Source organism: Trichechus manatus, unplaced genomic scaffold, assembly GCF_000243295.1.
Source record: "Trichechus manatus latirostris isolate Lorelei unplaced genomic scaffold, TriManLat1.0 scaffold00212, whole genome shotgun sequence".
NCBI classification, from domain to species: domain Eukaryota; kingdom Metazoa; phylum Chordata; class Mammalia; order Sirenia; family Trichechidae; genus Trichechus; species Trichechus manatus.
This window is the reverse complement of record NW_004444148.1, coordinates 2,856,569-2,875,671: the sequence shown is the minus strand read 5'-3', so window position 1 is coordinate 2,875,671 and position 19,103 is coordinate 2,856,569. Positions and strand designations below refer to the sequence as shown.

Here is a 19,103-nt window from a genome sequence, read left to right as displayed (position 1 = left end):
AAGTCCAAATTCAGGGCGTCAGCTCCAGGGGAAGGCTTTTTCTCTCGTTGGCTCTAGGGGAAGGTCCTTCTCATAAATTTTCCCTGGTAGAGGAGCTTCTCAGCACAGGGAGCTCAGGTCCAAAGGATGCGCCCTGCTCCCAGTGCTTCTTTCTTGGTGCTATGAGGTCCCTTTGTCTGTCTGCTCACTTCTTTTATCTCCCAAAAGAAATTGGCTCAAGACAGTCCAATCTTGTAGATTGAGTCCTGTGTCATTAACATAACTGCCACCTGTCCTGCCTCATTAACATCATAGAGGCAGGATTTACAACATAGGAAAATCACATCAGATGACAAAATAGTGAACAATCACACAATACTGGGAATCATGGCCTAGCCAAATTGATACACATATGTTTGGGGGACACAATTCAATCCATGCCACTTCCTTTTTCAATGCTCTGAAATAGTTTGAGTAGTACTGGTGTGAGCTCTTCTCTGAATGTTTGGAAGAATTCTCCAGTGAAGCAATCTGGCCAGGGCTTTTTTTGGGGGGTGGGGGTGGGGTAGGTGTTGGTTTATTACTTCTTTAATCTTTTCTCTTGTTATGGGTCTGTTCAGCTTTTCTACCTCAGTTTGTGTTAGTTTCGGTAGGTACTGTATTACTAGAAATCTGTCCATTTCCTCTAGGTGTTCACATTTGTTGGAGTACAGTTTTTCATAGTATTCTGTTATGATCCTTTTTATTTCAGTTGTTTCTGTTGTAATGTCACCCATCTCTTTTGTTATTTTGGTTATTTGCTTCTTCTGCTTTTATTTTGTCAATTTGTCCAGTGGTTTGTCAATCTTGTTGATCCTTTCAGAGAACCAACTTCTAGTCTTGTTGATTCTTTCTATTGTTTTTCCGTTCTCTGTTTCATTTATTTCTGCTCTAATCTTTATTATTTCTTCTCTTCTGGTGACCATGGGCTTCTTTTGCTGCTCTCTATTTGAGTTGTAGGGTGAATGTTTTGATTTGTGCCCTTCTTTTTTGGTGTATGTGTTTATTGCTATAAATTGACCTCGGCGCAGTGCTTTTGCTCTGTGTCAGAGGTTTTGGTATGTTGTGTTTTTGTTCTCATTTGATTCTAGGAATTTTTTTATTTCATCTTTGATTTCTTCAATTACCCAGTGATTTTTAAGCAAAGTGTTATTCAGTTTCCATGTATTTAATTTTTTTTCCCTTGCTTTTCTTGTTATTGATTTCTACTTTTATAGCATTGTGATCAGAGAAAATGCTTTGTATTATTTTTGTGTTTTGGATTTTCCTGAGACTTGCTTTGTGGTCTAAAATGTAGTCTGTTCTGGAGAATGACCCATGTGCATTGGAAAAGAATGTATGCTTTGCTGCTGTTGGGTAGAGTGTTCTGTATATGTCTATGAGGCCTAGTTAGTGGTTGTGGCATTTAGGTTTTCTGTGTCTTTGTTGAGTTTCTTTCTAGTTCTGTCCTTCACTGAAAGTGGTGTGTTGAAGTCTCCTACTATTACTGTAGAACTGTCTATTTCTCTTTTCAGTGCCATTAGAGTTTGTTTTATGTATTTTGGAGTCCTGTCATTGGGTATATATTTATTATGGTTATGTCCTCTTGGTGGATTGACCCTTTAATCATTATATAATGTCCTTCTTTATCTTTTATGGTGGATTTTCCCTTAAAGTCTATCTTATTAGAGATTAATATTGCCACTCCTCCTCTTTTTTGGTTATTGTTTGCTTGATATATTTTTTTCCATCCTTTGAGTTTTAGTTTATGTATGTTTTTGTGTCTAAGGTTTGTCTCTTGTAGCATATTGATGAGTTATGTTTTTTTAATCCATTCTGCCAATTTCTGTCTCTTTACTGGTGTATTTAAGCCATTTACATTCAGTGTGATTACCGATAGGTATGAGTTTACTGCTATCATTTTGTTGTGCTTTGTGTGTGTGTGTGTGTGGTGTTGAGGGTTTCTTTGTTCTGCTTAATTTTCTGTGCTGAGTTCTTTTTGTTTGTGGATTTTCTTTTCATTTCTTTTGTTGTTGATTTTGTGTTCACTGAGTCTTTATGTTTTTCTTCTTTTTTATTTTGATAAGTAGGTTTATTAACTTTCTTTGTGGTTACCTTTAAATTTACCTTTATCTTCCTAAGTTTAAAGTAGTCCTTTATTTCTTGTATCGCCTTGACTTCCTCTTCATATGAAAGTTCTATAACTACACCATTTATTCCACCTTTTTGTTTTGGTATTGTTGTCATGCACAGTTGACATGTCTGGTTCCCTGTTTTCAGTCTTTTAGCTTTGTTTTATTTTTGAGAATTCTTTATCTGGGTTGGTATCTGTCTGTTGCTGTCCTGTGTCCTAAATCTCAGGTTGTTGTCTGATATTGTTGGTTCTCTGTACAAAGGACTCCTTTTAATATTTCTTGTAAGGTTGGTCTGGTTTTTACAAATTCCCTTAATTTCTGTTTATCTGGAAATGTCCTAATATTGCCATCGATTTTGAGAGACAGTTTTGCTGGATGTATAAGTCTTGGTTGGTAATTTTTTTCTCTCAAAGTTTTACATATGTCATCCCATTGGTTTCTTGCCTGCCTGGTTTCTGCTGAGTAATCAGAGCTTAGCCTTATTGGTTCCCCTTTGTAGGTGACTTTTCGTTTTTCCAAGCTGCTCTCAGGATTTTTTCTTTGTTTTTGGTTTTGGCAAGTTTGATTATGATATGTGTTGGTGACTTTCTTTTGGGGTCCTATCCTGTGTGATGACTGCTTCTTGGATGGATATTATCTTTCATGATATTAGGGAAGTTTTCTGTAAGCAAAAATTCAAGAATTCTCTCTGTGTTTTTTATTTTTGCCTCCTCCTGTTCTGGAATTTTGTCTGTGTAAATTTGTCCTCTAGATAGTGTCCCACAGAATTCTTAGGTTTTCTTCATTGTTTTTTCTGATTTTTCTTCAAACAAATTGGTGTCAAGGGGTTTGTCCTCTAGTTTGCTGACTCTGTCTTCCATTGATTCAGTTCTGCTCCTATGTGCTTCTATTGAGTTGTCTGTTTCGTAAGTTTTACTGTTAATCTTTTGGATTTCTAGTTGCTGTTTTTGTATGGTTTCTAATTTTTTATTTTGTCATTTTGTTCTTATATTGTTTTCTTGAATTCTTCTATTGCTTTGTCTGTTTTCCTTGATTTTTTTTTCTGTGTTTTCCTTTGTTTTATCTGTGTTTTCCTCGATCTCTTTCTTGATCTGTTGGAGAACCCTATATATTAGTCGTTTGAGTTCCTTATCAGGTGGTTCATTACCATTTCTTCTGGATGGTTTCCTGGTTCTGTATTTTGGTCACTTGCTGGAGCCATCTTGGCCTGCTTCTTTATGTGATTTGATACTGTCTGTTGTCTACAAGGCATTAAGCTGTTTTTTTTTTTTTTTTTTACTATATATTGATTTTTTGTTTTGTTTTGATATATTTGAGTAGGCAGGGTGTGCGTGCTACTCTGGTCACTAGTCTGGCCATACTGGAACTCTCGCCACCTGTCTCCGGGTGAGTGGGGCAGCAGCTGGGTGTGTGAGCTTGTGTCTCTGTTCCCTGGTCTTCCGGGGAAGCTGAGGATGTAGCTGACATTACTGGTGAGGTGATGTGTCCGTCCAGCAGGTCACCTGAGCATGGGAGCAGAGAGCATTCTCACTGGTCTCTGGGTTGGATTTTATGAGCACACACTGCTGCATCTCAGGTGGTTGGAGCGAGGGTGCCCAGGTCATCAGTTACCAGGTGGATAGTATGGAAGCTCTCACTGATGGTCCCAGACGGGCAGGGTTGCAGGAGGGTGGTTGGAATGGGTATAAGCCTCTGGTTTCAGGGTAGGGGGCAGTATAAGGGGTGAGGCAGGGGGATACTGTCGGGCCACAGGTGCCAACTAGGAGGGCACGCCCCTGTCCACTAGAGTGTGATGTGGGGGAGGATGTGCTGCCCGTCCTCAGGCCCCCAGCACAGGTGGCTAGAGGGAGTAGGAGGTGCCTGTGGTCTGCGGTCCCCCGGTGCAGATGGCTGGATGGAGCAGCAAGCACCACCAGTCCTGGGCCCTGGGTGTGGACAGTTGGGCATAGAAGTGGGTGCTACCAGTCCTTGGGCCCCTGGTGCAGTTAGCTGCACATAAGAGGGGGTGCCACCAGTCCATGGGACCCCTGCATCAGGGGCCAGCTGGAGAAGTGGACACCGCCAGTCCGCTGGCCCCAGTTCAAGTGGCTGGGTTTAAGAGTGGGCACCGGCAGTCCACGGGAGCCCAGTGTGGGTGAGTGGGCAGAAGACGGGGTGCCACCAGACCATGGGCTCCTGACACAGGTGGGTGGGCTTAAGGGGGTGCTGCCTGTGTACAGGCTCCCACCATGGGTGGCTGGGTAGAGAAGAGGGCACCCTGGATCACAGGCCCCCAGCAGGGTTGGGTGGGCAGAAGAGGGGATGCCACCAGTCCACAAGCCCCTGGTGCAGGTGGTTAGGTTGAGAAGTGGGCACCAGTGGCTGGGTGGAGAGGTGGGCACTGCTGGTCCGTGGCCCTCAGTGAGAGTGGCTAAGGGGCAGGTGCCACCGGTCCATGTACCCGACTCAGGGGGCAGGGTGGTGGTGGGTGCTGCCAGACCGTAGTCACGTGTGGGGGAGGATGGATGGGGGTGGGGGTACCACAGGTCCACGGCCCTCTGGCATGGCGGCTGGGAGGGGTGCGGTGGGTGAGATGAGTGCACTTAATTTTCACAGGGCAGGGAGCACCCCTGCCTGGCTCTGGACGTGGGTGCATAGTTGCTTCTGCTTGGCAGCACCTGGTGATGGGGGCTTTGGCTGGAAATGCTGCTTGCTTTGTCTCAATATGGTCATGCTGTGCAGGTTCAGCTGGCAGGGCACTGGCAATCCATAATTCTCTGTGTCCACTGTTTTTGTACAGTCTCTCCTTCCACTTGGCATTTGGTCCAGTTCTTCAGCCTTGCCTTTCATGCTTAGGGTTGCAAAGTCATCATCTGTATTTGATTCACTTGTTTTCTTGGGTCTTTGTTGTAAGAGAGATGTTATCAGGCATCTAACTATGCAGCCATCTTGGCCCACCTCCTCTTTACTAGCTTTTTATAGATTGATCTGTTTTCTTACTTCATTTCACTATTTTACAAGATTCCTTGTTCTAAGGTATTCTTGGTTAAGGCCGTGTCAACAAAAGGACTGTTGATGAGCATTAATATATTGTGGGTATAGAATTTAAAAACAAAGGTGGAGACAAAAGTAGAATAATAATACAGAAATGTTACATGTTCTGACTAAGTAGAAGTAAAACGATTAAAAGTGTGGGGAAGGGGGATGGTAAGAGGAAAATAGAGTAAACTTTTTGATGTTTAGTCAGTAGGTAAGAGTTAAAGAACACTTAAGGAGTAGGTTTACAGGATTTTTAGTCCAAGAGTGGTTTGGTTTGACAGCATGACAAGGTACAGTCTCTTAAATGGATGACTTTTTTTTTTTGCTTTTTTTCTTACAGGAACCTTTTTTATTTTATTTATTTTTTATTTTACTACTACTTTTTTTCATCACCACCCAATTTCCAAAGGGTGGCTTTCCCTTCCCTTCTTACCGTCTTCTCCCTCAGAAGCAATGCCTTTTCAAAGTCTTGAATTATCACACTTTAAAGTTGTCTCCCTGTAGTCAGTGCTCTGATCTCCCAGGACTCTAGTATTTTCACGCTTAGGTTGGACTTTCTCTTCCTACTGGTAATTTTAGATCAATCTTAGGTTTTCCCTCTTCTCTCTTCAATGCAGTGTTTCCTGGCTTGTGGTGGGAGTATGAGAGAGAACTCAACTGATTCTCTCTGGTGGTGTTTATTTTAATACTTACATGTAAGTAATTTTAAGTTTGAGCATTCTCTGACTTGTAGGTATGCTGAAGATGTGTGTTTTTGTATAGTTTTATTTGCCCTTCTCGTTCTATAATGTTTTTGGAGGATATGTGAGGAGATTCAAATTTAGGCACCCTTCACTATCCTCGGAGCCCTGGTGGCACGGATGTTAAGAGCTTGGTTAAGGGTTTAGTGTTTTGTTTTGTTTTTCACTATCTTCAGCTTTCTTTTTATGAGGAACTGTCTAGCTGCAACTGAGCCTTTAAAGTAGGTGGAAGCAAAACTTCACTCTTGGATTGTTCGGGAGTTAAGACTGAAATTTTCACTTGTTCAGATCTTGATTAGATTTTTTTGCAGTGGTTAGAATTTTACTGAAATGTAACGCAACTTTAAAATACTTATGTAAAATAATATTTCTAAATGTTGTTAATAAATTCTGAAAATATTCAAGACTAATATAAAATGATTATAACAAAAATATTTTTATTTTATTGCCTTTACTTATTAAAGAATATTTGTTTGGTTGTGAGACTTTTCTCAATGCTCTTAGAGGCCCCAGACAATTCTTTAACAATACAAATTATACAAACCATATGTTTAGAATATAAATTATGTTCATATTGTGACTTTTCCAGGCAAAAATACAGGAAACTTTAAAAAAAAAAAAAATCACTGTGTTCCTGAGATCTTGATTTCATTTTTAATGCAAAGGAAATCCTGTTCATTCTTTATCTTCTCTTTCTTATACACGGTAGATTTGATTCATGTATCCTGAGGTGGCATAGAAAATGTTTCCCTTGCATTTCCAATAGACTCCTGGAAGAGATTTTAAAATATTAAGAAGCATCTATAAAATTTTGTTTTACCAGCAAGGATATGATACCAGCTACTACTTTCTCCCCTTAGGCTGCTTTGACTCTTCCACGAAGACCTTTCCTTCACTGTTCTACTGTGATACCCATTGTGGCTCTGACGCTGAAGTTTGTTATGCACCTTTTCAAGCTCAAAGGCTCATGGTGCTTTCTACCCTGGATGTTATTTATATCCTGGACCTCACACCACATCCGAGATGGAATCCGTCATGGCTTGTGGATATGCCCGTTTGGAAAAACTTCTCCTTTACCATTCTGGCTTTATGTAATAATCACATCATCTTTACCTCATATCTGTTCATTTGTTATGTATTTAACAGGGACCAGACAAATGATGTCTTCAAAACGTGGAATACATATTGATGTCTGACATTATCATATGACTGTTCTGGAGAAGCAGGTAGTTCAGATGATAATAATTGAGTTGCCAACTTTAAAGTGAATTTTTAAAATCAGAGTTAGACACTTACATTGTTTAATTATTATAATTCCTGAATTCTCTTGCTAGGAGGCACTTAAAACTTAAAAAAAAAAACCTGTTGTAATTTTGATTCTGTCTTCTGTAACACCAGAGTACAATGTTAGAGTTTTGTTTATTTCATGTTATATTTTATAGCTTCTTCAGTTTAGCTTGACTTTACTGTTTACTAGTACCTCTGTTAGATTAATATCCAGGTAAGTTTTCTGGAAGTCTGCCTTTAAGTTAGACCATTTCCTGATGAAAAACATCTCAAATTTTAGGGTGACTAATTTGTGGAAAGTTAGCATTATATTTGGGTCCACATGTTCCTAAGATATTGAAATGACCAAAATAAATGAGATCATAAATAAGATATATAGTGAATACTAACTTTTATTTATTTCATATATGTTGATCCTAACTGAAATTTAGTTTGCAAAGTACCTTAGTGACTTATGATTATTGGCAGAATCTGCTTCAGAGCACTTGTGAGAAACATAATATTTATAAATCACCATAACAGTACATCTAGGTTATTGTTTCAGAAATCAGTTTAGGAAATAATTAGTTGTGATATGTTGACTATGGTAACATCTTACCGAAGTATTCCTTTTTAATATCTTTGTCCAAGAATCTCATGTCTTAGAGTTTTATCTATTTTGAGAAATATAACTAAAGTTAACAAAATACTCATTAACAAAGTTAAGAAAATATTGAAACCTATGATTCTGTGGATCATAACCACAGAATATGAATTCACACAAAAAAGGACTTGTCAGTAATGTAATTTCAAATACAAACTTCTGCATGTGCCATTAAAACAGTTTTTGTTACTGTTAACTTGTTTACGCATTATTCTAAAATATTGTGCCAGTTAAACCATTTTTTAAAAATTGGCCTGATATTGAGAGACAAAAAGCATATTTTTTTCAAAATAAAGTAATCATAGAAAATTAGCTTTTTCCTGTGTTCTTTCAGGTTGATTTTCTGTTAAAATGGTTAATGTTTTTTAGAGAAGAAAGATTTCATTGCTGTAAATTTTACATTTACACAGTTTCAGGTTACCTTAATATTAAAATCAATGCTCCAAAGATACCTGCATTTCTTTGTGGCATATGTACCATCTACTGTCTCCAGACTTTCTTATAGATTTGTATTTTATTATGCTAGTGATTGTGTGCCTTATACTCTGAGAAATGATGGATGATTCATAAAGCCATGTCTATCCAAAGCAAATTTTTCTTACATGATATTAAATAGTTCAATAAAATTGTCATGAAGGTTCAAGCTCTTTAGTTAGAGATGTAACTTTTTTCTTGTTATTAACAAATTGATTGCAATCTATATTTTACGATCTATTAGATCTTACAATCTATTATTATCTTCCAAAAGCAATTATTGTGTCACTTTCATTGGTATCATAGTAAATATGATATAGTAAAGGTAAACTTGATTAAGGTAGAGATTTTTTTAAAGCATCTGATTTCAGAAGTAACTTTATAAAACTATGGGGTTAACTTTACCCAAAGAATTTTGTTTTTGTCCTGGGTAGGGGGAGGCTGGCCAGGCCAGAAAGACCCCACCATGTGTTAGCAGCTGACCTCAGGGAAGGGGGGATGATTCAATCAATCATGCCTATATTATGAGGCCCCATTAAAGGCTCTGGTCATAAAAGCTACAGGGGCTTCCTGGTTGGTGAAAGACATCGCCCCTTTTTGGGACATGGAAACTGCAAGTTGGCAAGTACAAGCCATTTTAAGCTGAAACTCCAATTCTAGAAGTTTATTCTAAGGAAATAAACAGGTTAGTTAAAAAGGAGAAGGATTCCCAATGGTTGCTTATAATGGCAAGGAAAAAAAAAAAAGGAAACCACTTAAAGTTTTTCAATAGAAAATTAGTAACCTAAATTAGAGGGAGACTCTCAATGAGATGGATTGACAACAGTGGCTACAACAATAGATTGAAATAGCAACGATTGTGAGGATGCTGCAGGACTAGGCAACAATTAGTTCTGTTATACATAAGGTCACTCTGAGTTGGAGCGACTTGATGGCACCTAACAACAACAAATTATTGTCTAAACAATGAGATACTAATGGCTAAACCCACCCACTACCCCGGAGTCAATTCCAACTTATAGCAACCCTGTAGGACAGAGTAGAACTTCTGCATAGGGTTTCCAAGGCTGTAAATGTTTATGGAAGCAGACTGCCACATCTTTCTCCCTTGGAGTGGCTGGTGGGTTCAAACTGCTGACCTTGTGGTTGGCAGCTGAGCACTTTAACCACTGTGCCACCAGGTCTCTACTAATGACTAGAGTTGTTTAAATCAGTGAGGTAGACCTTGTAATGATATGCATAGATGTCTATGTGAAATACTTTTAAAATAAAAACCAGTAATAGTATGATTCAATTTTTGTAAAATACATATATCTCTATGTGTAGAAAACAGTTCTGAAACATAGTTACCAAGCAGTTAGCAATGGTCACCTCTGGAGAGTGGGAACTTTTGCTTTTACTCTATATTTACATATTATAGGTATTTATAATAAGCGTGTATTCTTTTGTACTAAATAAAGGTACTTCCATCTTTCTATCATAACTACGATTCTCAGCTGTGGAGCAGGTTTGGCCTGATACCATCATCTGAACTTGCAGCTCCTCAGAGGGTTTAACAGTGGACTGTAGTGCTCCTTGTCCTGAGCTGTTGACATGCTACTGTTTCCGCATTGGATTCAGTACCTCAGTTAGACTCATAGCCATCACTGTTTTTTATTATTTCATCAGACTGCAGCAATATACCAAGACCCACATTAGATCCAGCCCCAAGCCAGTAGGTTCACAGCAATCCCACTGATCTGATAAACTCCTGTTAATAACCTATCTCCACAGTAACTTTGCACTGTGTGTAAATTCAAGGCCTTGCCACATGTGTCCCCTTGCATTTCTTTACTTCCCAGGAATAATGATAATAGTTCAAGGGCTTGTAAAGCATTTTTCCCTTCCGAATGAGCTTTTAAGAAGTGATTTGACTTACCTGCCAGCAGCACTAATTAATGTTGCATCAAGGTCTGGGCAGCGTTCCAATCCTATCAGCCCAATAATTGCCTGAACAGGAGGGGAGTGTTAGATTAGAGCTCTAGCACACACCATGATCCTCCTCAGACCTCTGTGTGAGCTTGCAAAGAGAGCACCCATCTGAACTCACACACCCTTACGCTCATTCAGTACTCATTTGACTTAATGTTTGCTGACCACCTCTTATTGTTCCAGGTCAGCGATGCTAATACCGTGCATGTCAAATGGAAGGCAGAGAGAAAATTTTCCCTAAATATCTGAGTGATGCTAATAAAATGTAAAGTGTAGAACAATGGTTACATAACAGAGACTGTGTGCAAGTGTAACACATCTAAATGACAGTGGTCACACCTCATTATCCTCAGCTATTTCACACAAGCACAGCCAGGGTGTGACTGGAGCATTTTAAAGTATTTGTGAAGGGCCCTGCTATAGGGACCACATTGTGTGCTGAAGAGGCCCTGCTCTCCTTGGAGAGCCAGTGTAAATACCACTCTTCGTGGACTTTGTTCCTGAGTGCCCAGAGTCTATAACAATAGTCACTCAGTGTTGGGCCCGGTTCCCTGGCCAGCAGAGGATTTGATGTTTCCCTAGATTCTTAAATGATTGATAGCTGCTCTTGTGTAATCCGGCCTCGGTGAAAGGTAGCATGGGCCCCAGGCCAATGCTTGGAAAAGGCTCTGCCATTCTTAGGGTGTGAGAACCAGAAGAAATCACTCTGCAAGCTCCCTGTTGCCGTTTTAACATAACAATCCAGATGAGAGTCAATGAAAATAAATCTCGGGAATCGTTGAAAGGGTAAAAATATTACGGAAGAGTGAGAAGAAAGTATAGAAGAGAGATGGAAAAGTCTTCCTAACCTGGCTTGTTTGGGAGTTATAGAACACACCCTCTGTGTATGTGTGTGTTTGTGTGTGTGAGTTTTCTATTGTTGCTGTAACAACGTGTATGTGTGTGTGTTAATTTTCTATTGTTACTGTAACAAACTACCACAAATTTAGTGGCTTAGAAACAATTTATTATCTTACAGTTTTATAGGTCAGAAGTCTGATACAAGTCTTAGAGTGTAAGGTTGGCAGGACTGTTTTCCTTTCTGGAGGTTTAGGGAAGAACCCATTTCCTTGCCTATGCCAGCTTCTAGAGGTTGCTTGCATTCCTTGGCTCGTGGTCCCTTTTTCTGTCTTCAAAATCAGCAATGGCAGGTCAGTTTCTTTTTGTGATGCATCTCTCTGACCACAGCTGGGAAGGGTTCTCTAATTTTAAGGACCCATGATTAGATTTGGCCCATCTGGATAACCCAAAGCAATCTCTCCGGCTCAAGGTTCTTAATTTAATCACATCTGCAAAGCCTCTTTTGCCATGTAAGGCAACATATTCATAGGCAGGGACCAACCTCGGAAAATAGTGCGGCAATTAGTGTTAAATTGCTGAATGATCTCTTACAGCTTGCGATGGTCACAGCTGGCAGTGGAAACTGTGATGGCCAATAGAAACTGCTAATTGGCGCCCGGCCTCAAGCAGTGCCCAGGGCACACAGGCAATGCCCAGGGCAAGCACCCTACCTGCCCAACCCCCCTCCAGTTAGGCCTCTGTCATAGGTTCCAGGGATTAGGGTGGGACATCTTTGGCAGGCATTATTCTGCCTATCACAACTCCCTAGGTATTTTTAGTTGTTATTTTGTTGGTAGTAGTTTTGTTTGTCTAATATTGTTACTGCAATAACGCAGATTGGAGCCACCTGCCGTAATAGCCAATTCTGAGACCGGTGAGATGAGCAGCAAGAGGTTTATTATATATCGATATATAGCAGACAGAGGGGAATAGATTCCTCCAAAATACCCGTGTACCCCACTGGAGATCGGCTGAAGGCTTTTACAGGGACAGGATTATGTATCTTCGAAGTTTGTGTTAGTTTCCCCCTCAGGTGGTGATGTCTTAGATGAGTTAATCTTCTACTGGTATTCTTGGGGGTTATTTGGTGACATCCTTGGGGACTATCTGGCGACATCTGTATTTTTCTTGTCACAAGATGGGTGCTTCGTTTGGTTTTTATCCTTAGATCATTATCACTTGTTTTCCACCCTCCAAGGAGGAACATCGGTTAATCTTAACCCTTTTGTAGAGACTGGAGAAACAAGATCATGAGACAATGTGGTGGTTAGCAATGGTGAGTAAATAATAGTGAGCCAGGCCTGTGCAGCCTCTTCCAATATGAGCTAGCGAGCCACCTTGCACACTTCTGAGACAGCTTTCTTGAATCACTGTGCCCTGGACAAGGCTGTAGCCCTGGTGTCTTTGGAGAAGTCAGTCACCCACTTTGAGCCAATAAGGCATAGGCTAAGGCTAGAACACTTTTTCTGCTCTAATATTCTGTAATCCCCAACCTCCAAGTCACCCCATCTGCTGCCGAGTGGAGCAGACACTAGCCATCCCTGCCAAGCCATCTCCTGCCTAAATTCATGAGCAAAACAAATGTTGTGTTTGTTTTAAGCCACAAATGTAGCTGGAACATTTTTTATTTAATTTTTTTTTCTTTTACCTCTGTATTTTTAAATGTATACATAGTGTAGTAAAGAACACAGAACTCTGAAGCTAAACTGCTTGGGTTCCAGTCCTGGCTCCAACTTCAAGCTCTATGACCTTGGACAAATTACTTAAATTCACACCTCAGTTTCCTCAACTGTAAAAAGGAGGGAATAAGAGTAGCTACTTCATAGGATTGTTCTGACAATTAAGTGACAACATATGCAAAGTGTTTACAACAGTGCTGTCTTAGTCATGTAGTGCTGCTATAACAGAAATACCACAAGTGGATGGCCTTAACAAAGACAAGTTTATTTCCTCACAGTAAAGCAGGCTAAAAGTCCAAATTCAGGGCGTCAGCTCCAGGGGAGAGCTTTAGCTCTCTGTCAGCCTTCTCATCAATCTTTCCCCAGACTAGGAGCTTCTCCGTGCAGGGACACTGGGTCCAAAGGATGTGCTCTGCTCCTGGTAGTGCTTTCTTGGTGGTATGAGGTCCCCCCTGTCTGCTTGCTTCCCTTTCCTTTTTATCTCTTGAGAGATAGAAGGTGGTACAGGCCACACCCCAGGGAAGCTCTGTTTACACTGGATCAGGGATGTGACCTTAGTAAGGGTGTTAAAATCCCACCCTAATCCTCTTTAACATAAAATTACAATCACAAAATGGAGGACACTCACACAATACTTGGAAATATGGCCCAGCCAAATTGATACACACATGTTTTGGAGGACATAATTCAATCCATGACAAGTGCCTACTACAAAGAGCTGTGTATGTTTTAGATGCTGTGTTTGTTGTTGTTATTGGTAATATTGGTGAGATAGGCAGAATTCTAAGAAGGCCTTGTGATTTTTGCTCCCTTGTTTTGAGTGCAGGCATACATGGTGATTTGCTTTTAGCCAATAGAATATCACAAAGGTAAGGGATTTTGCTAATGTAATTAAAGCCCCTGAGGTTGGCTTTAAGTTAATCAAAAGGGAGAGTACACTGGATGAGCCTGAGTTAATTAGGTGAGCACTTTTAAAGATAATCTAGAAGTCAGAGACTCTCATTCTTGCTGGCCTTGAAGAAGCAAGCTGCTATGAGTCCTATAGTTATGAGGAAATGGATGCTGCCAACAACCACCTGATCTTGGATAATAAAGGAGTGTTGTTTCAAACTGCTGTTTGTGGTACTTTGCTATGCAACAATAGAGAACTAATACTAAAAAAAAAAAAACCAAAAAACCAAACCCGTTGCCATCGAGTCAATTCTGATTCATAGCGACCCTGTAGGACAGAGTAGAAATGCCCATAGGGTTTCCAAGAAGCGGCTTGGATTCAAACTACTGACCTTTTGATTAGCAGTCAAGCTCTTAACCGCCGCCATAAAAAAATTCAGCCATAAAAAAAGTATATACAACAAAAAGATGTTTCCATCCCCCAGAATTTCACTCTCCCTAGAGGCAACTACTAATAAAAACTTGTGCTTTATCATTCCAGAAATTGTCCATGCATTTGTGTGTGCATGTGGTGTGTGTGTATTTAGTCTCTATACATACGAGACTATAGCTCTGTATCTATATCTATATATTCCTCCCACCGTTTTGTACCTTGTTTTACTTGCTTAAAGACCAAAGATCTTTCCTTACCATACATTGTTATTTTTCACTGTTGCATAGTAGTCTATCGTGTGGAAGGTGGAAGTGCCGTAATTCATCTTTCTGGTATCCTATTGATAGATACGAGACGAGCTAAGGACAGAAAAGGCCTTAAATGACAAGTTATGTTAGTTAAAAATTTTTTCTAGAAGAATGGTGCAAATGTTTGCTTCCTCCTAATCTGTCCACTTGTAGCTGTCTTTCAGATCGGCCAATTAGAACTAGAATCCTGGGCATGCACAGTGTTGTAGGGGAAAAACATCACAAAGTTTAGTAAAGTAAAAAAGTTGTATTTGGCGTATATTCAAAAGGACAAAAGTGGGAAGTGGACAAGCATGCTGCCAGAGCTAGAACGTCTGCCTGAATCCAAAGAATATCACAGAATAGGCAAGAATGGGAAAACGGACAAGCATGCTGCCACAGCTATGTCTGCCCAAGTCCAAAGAATATTACAAAATCATCAGTATATATCAACATCACAAAATGGGTAGAATCATTGAAAGCGTCACTTTTTCACTGATTGGCTAGAAGTTGTAATCTTACATTTTGAATCATCTTTCTTAACAATCATTGGTACAGGTTTCAGTTACGAAAGTCAGGGGGGTCTTCATTGGTCCAACAAACTTCTATCCACTAAATGTTAATAGAAAAAGACAAAAGGTGAGAAGTCCTTTGGGTTAGGTTTTATTGCCCTTTTGTGAAGACTTCCTTAAGATAATTTCTGAGATTGTCGCATCTGTTGTCTTATCTCAGGGCCCAGCTGATGTGTTTTTGTGAGTCTGTGAGGGCTCAGCTCCTGCTGGGTCACATCCTGTATGCTCAAGGAGAGGGAGTATAACGCCAATATTATTTCCTAAATCAACAGTAAGAGACCAGGTTGACCGTCAGATGGCTTCATCCCATAAGTGTTGCCTAGGAACCAAAATCACCGGACATACGTCATCGAGTGGTGACTGAGCCCATTTCCGAATCGACAAGTCTGTCAGCCACTTCTGTGCCAGAATCCTACCCCGACTCTGTTTTGAATATATACGAAGTTAATGCATATGTATGACTTCCTTTTCCCGCGTGATATAAAACTGCACTCCCAGCCCTTTGTTGGGAGACAGAGTGCTTTCGGGGAGGATCCCCCCTCCTCTCCTTAACTCGCTGCGAGTAATAAACTATGCCTTGCTTTAAATCCGCTTGACTCTTAGTTATTCTTAACGAGAGTACAAGCGGCGAACCCATTGCCTTCGGTAACAGGTATGCAAATTGATTTTTACAATTTGCTATTAAAAATAATCCTACAATGAGATTCTTGTACTTACATGTTTGCACACACATGTCTGTGTCTGTAGTGTAAATTCCAGTAGTGAAACTCTTCGGCCAAAAGATATCTTCATTTTAAATTGATAAATATTGCCAAATTGACTCCTAAGAATCTGCACCAATTTACATTTCTACTAACTATATATAAGTAAATACTTACTAACACCATGTAATGTGAAACATTTTGATCTTTGCCAATCTGGTAGGTGAAAAATGTATCTCACTATAGTTTTGTTTTTATTTGGGTTTTATTAATTTTGAGTAATACTGAGCATTTAAAAAATTATCTAAAAGCCATTTTTATTTCTGTGAACAACCTGTTCGTATCCGTGGCCCATTTCTCTTTTGATATTCAACATCTCTTTCTATAATAACCTCTTGTCTGTTGTATGTCCTACAAATCCAACACCGTCTATCAGTTTGTCATACTGGAAGAGGCTGCATAGGTCTGGCTCACTATTATTACTCCCCATCACTAACCCCTACATTGTCTCATGATCTTGTTTTTCCCTCTCGTTCCAGTCTGTACAAAAAGTTTAAGATTAACCAATGTTCCTCCTTGTAATGTGGAAAACAAGTGATAATGATCTAGGAATGACAAACTGAACAAAGCACCCATCTTGGGTCAAGAAAACCAAGATGTTGCCAGATAACCCCCAAGAAAAGATTAACTCACCTGGGACATGATCACCTCAAGAGAGAACTAACACAAACTTCTAAGACCTATAATCCTGTCCCTATAAAAGCCTTCGGCCGATCTCCAGTGGGGGAGATGGGTTATTGGAGGAATCTATTCCCCTCTGTCTCCTATATATTGATATATAATAAAACTTGCTGCTTACCTCACCCGTGTCTCAGAATTGGCTATTGTGGCAGGCGGCTCCAATCCGCGTTATTGCGGTAACAGTACTGTGGTGGCTTACTTGTTGCTATGATGCTGGAAGCTATGCCACTGGCATTTCAAATATCAGCTGGGTCACTCATGGTGGGCAGGTTTCAGCAGAGCTTCCAGACTAAGACAGACTAGGAAGAAAGGCTTCTAGATCTACTTCCGAATATCAGCCAATGAAAACATTATGGATAACAACAAAAATTGTCCAGTGTCACTCTGATGAATAAGATGCCCCTGACCCAAGCCATGCATGGTCGTTTCAATTGCTTCATATATATGTGAAAGCTGGACAATGAAAAAGGAAGACAGAAGAATTCTGATGCATTCAAACTGTGGTGTTGGCAAAGAATATTGATATATCATGGATTGCCAAAAGAATGAACAAATCCGTCTTAGAAAAATACAACCAGGATGTTCCTTGGAAGAAAATACAATCAGAATATTCCTTACAAGTGACTTCAGCTTGCTTACTTTGGACACATCATCAGGAAAGGCCAATCATGAAAAGTACATCATGTTTGGTAGAGGATCATCAAAAATGAGGGAAACCTTCAGTGAGATGGATTGACACAATAGCTGCAACAACGCACTCAAATGTACCAATGAACATGAAAATGGCACAGAACTAGGCACCCTTTAGTTCCATTATACATAAAGTCAAGGTGAGTTGGAGCTGACTCAGCAGCAACTAACAATAGCAGTGTCTTACAAATATCCCCTCTTTTCACAACTTTTTGCCATTTGTCTTTTATCGAGTTTTTTTTTATGATGAAATTTTACTTCTTTTGCATGTCAAATTTTTTATTCGTTTTTTTTCTTTTTTTATGGCTTCTGAGTCTTGTTTTCTGCTTAGAAAGTCCTTCCCTGCTCCAAAACTTAAAAAAAACTCTTATTTCCTTGAGTATTTTTATATTTTAACTGTTTAAATATTTACTATATCTGGAATTTAAAGCTTCATCTTTATCTTTTTCCATATAGTTAGCCAGTTGTTTCAAAACCACTCACTGAAGAATCCACACTTGTCTCTGATGTAAAATGCTAACTGTTCCACGTATTAAATTCCTGCAGGCATAGTTTCTACTTCTAGATTTATGTATCAGCATCACACTAGTTTAGTTATCGTGGATTTACAATGTATGTTAGGACTAGTTGCCCCTCATTCCTCTTGTTTTTCAAATTTCCTGAGGGCATTCTTACCTGTTTACTAGCCGAACTCTTGAGACACCGTCCTGCTCTATGATTCCCAGTTTCTTGACCACCCTTCGGCAAGTCAATTGACTCCTGTGCCTCAGCATCATAATAAAACTGACAATAGTGCCATTGTAATGAATTTAGATTACTCCTATATCTGGAAAGCATGAATGCTTAAAAAAAAAGTTATAAATTTAAGTCTGAAAAGGAAACTACAGTGTTAACCAGGAATAAGACATTTACTGCAAGGGAAATTCCCTACTTTGACTCTTGGTTCAAACTTTGCTCCTACTGATTAGTCGTGCATTCATTTCTCCCTGTTTGCTTTGGCATACCCAATGCCCACCTGCATCACACATTTAATTACAGAGTATATACCATGAAACCACAGCACTGGGAGGGACCTGTCCTGGCGCTCTTAAGCTGTCTCAGCTGGAAAATTCCTATTTTGTTTCTCTAAATAATACAGATTTCTGAAACATCACACACATACACACTATCTGCCCTTAGCCCTTGTTTCAAGCCTATAAATCCCCAGTGATATATAATTTTATAACCTCCATCCTCTGTGTTTCAGGAACAACTCAGTGTGCAACTTGTGTTTTCAGTAAGGTAAAAGATCCCTTCTGAGAAATGCGAATTTGAAATGTTGTTACCAGTTAGACTATAGATACTCAAAAGAGGCGAAGAGTACCAAATGTAGATTTCCATGACTACGCTGGCAAAACTTTATTCATTCATGTAACTAAGTTCCGCTTATTCGAGGCATCATTCAACAAATACTTACTGAGCATTTACCAGCTGCTGAGCACTGAGGTTGGCATTGGAGACATAAAGATGAAGAAGATAAAAGATCCTGCCCTCGCGGAGGGCTACTCTGTTGGAGGAGAGAGGAATTTACAATACTGTAAGATAATTTGTCAATATTATTAAAAAGTGATTTAAATGGGAATACCCTTTGAGAAGTTCCATTTCTAATTATTTAAGAAAATATTCAGATGGGTGTACAAAGTGTACAAGGACTGATTATTATAGCATTTCAGTAATAGTAAAAATACCAAAATGAACACGACCCAACTACCTAACTAGCCAGCAATTAGGGAACCAGGTCAACAAACTCTAACAAAACCATCTAATAAATACTATGAAACCATTGAAAGGAGAAATGATACAGATCTTGGGTATGGCCATAGAGGGCTAGTCCTGATCTATTACATAACTGAAAAAAAAATCTCAAAACACAAAGTATTATATGACTTTATTTTTGTAAAAAATAAAATATACTTACAAATGAAT

General features: G+C 39.5%; 1 protein-coding gene across 3 annotated transcripts in view; it reads left to right on the top strand.

The window, feature by feature from the left end:
* Positions 1-8,716, top strand: part of TMEM267 (transmembrane protein 267) — a 33,972-nt gene extending 25,256 nt beyond the window's left edge. For all 3 annotated transcript variants that reach the window (XM_023742512.1, XM_023742513.1, XM_004388449.2), the window contains one exon: positions 6,751-8,716. In XM_023742512.1, the coding sequence (XP_023598280.1) occupies positions 6,751-7,086 (336 nt within the window). In that variant the 3' untranslated portion in view covers positions 7,087-8,716. The remainder of the gene's footprint in view (positions 1-6,750) is intronic.
* The last annotated feature ends 10,387 nt before the right edge of the window (positions 8,717-19,103 follow it).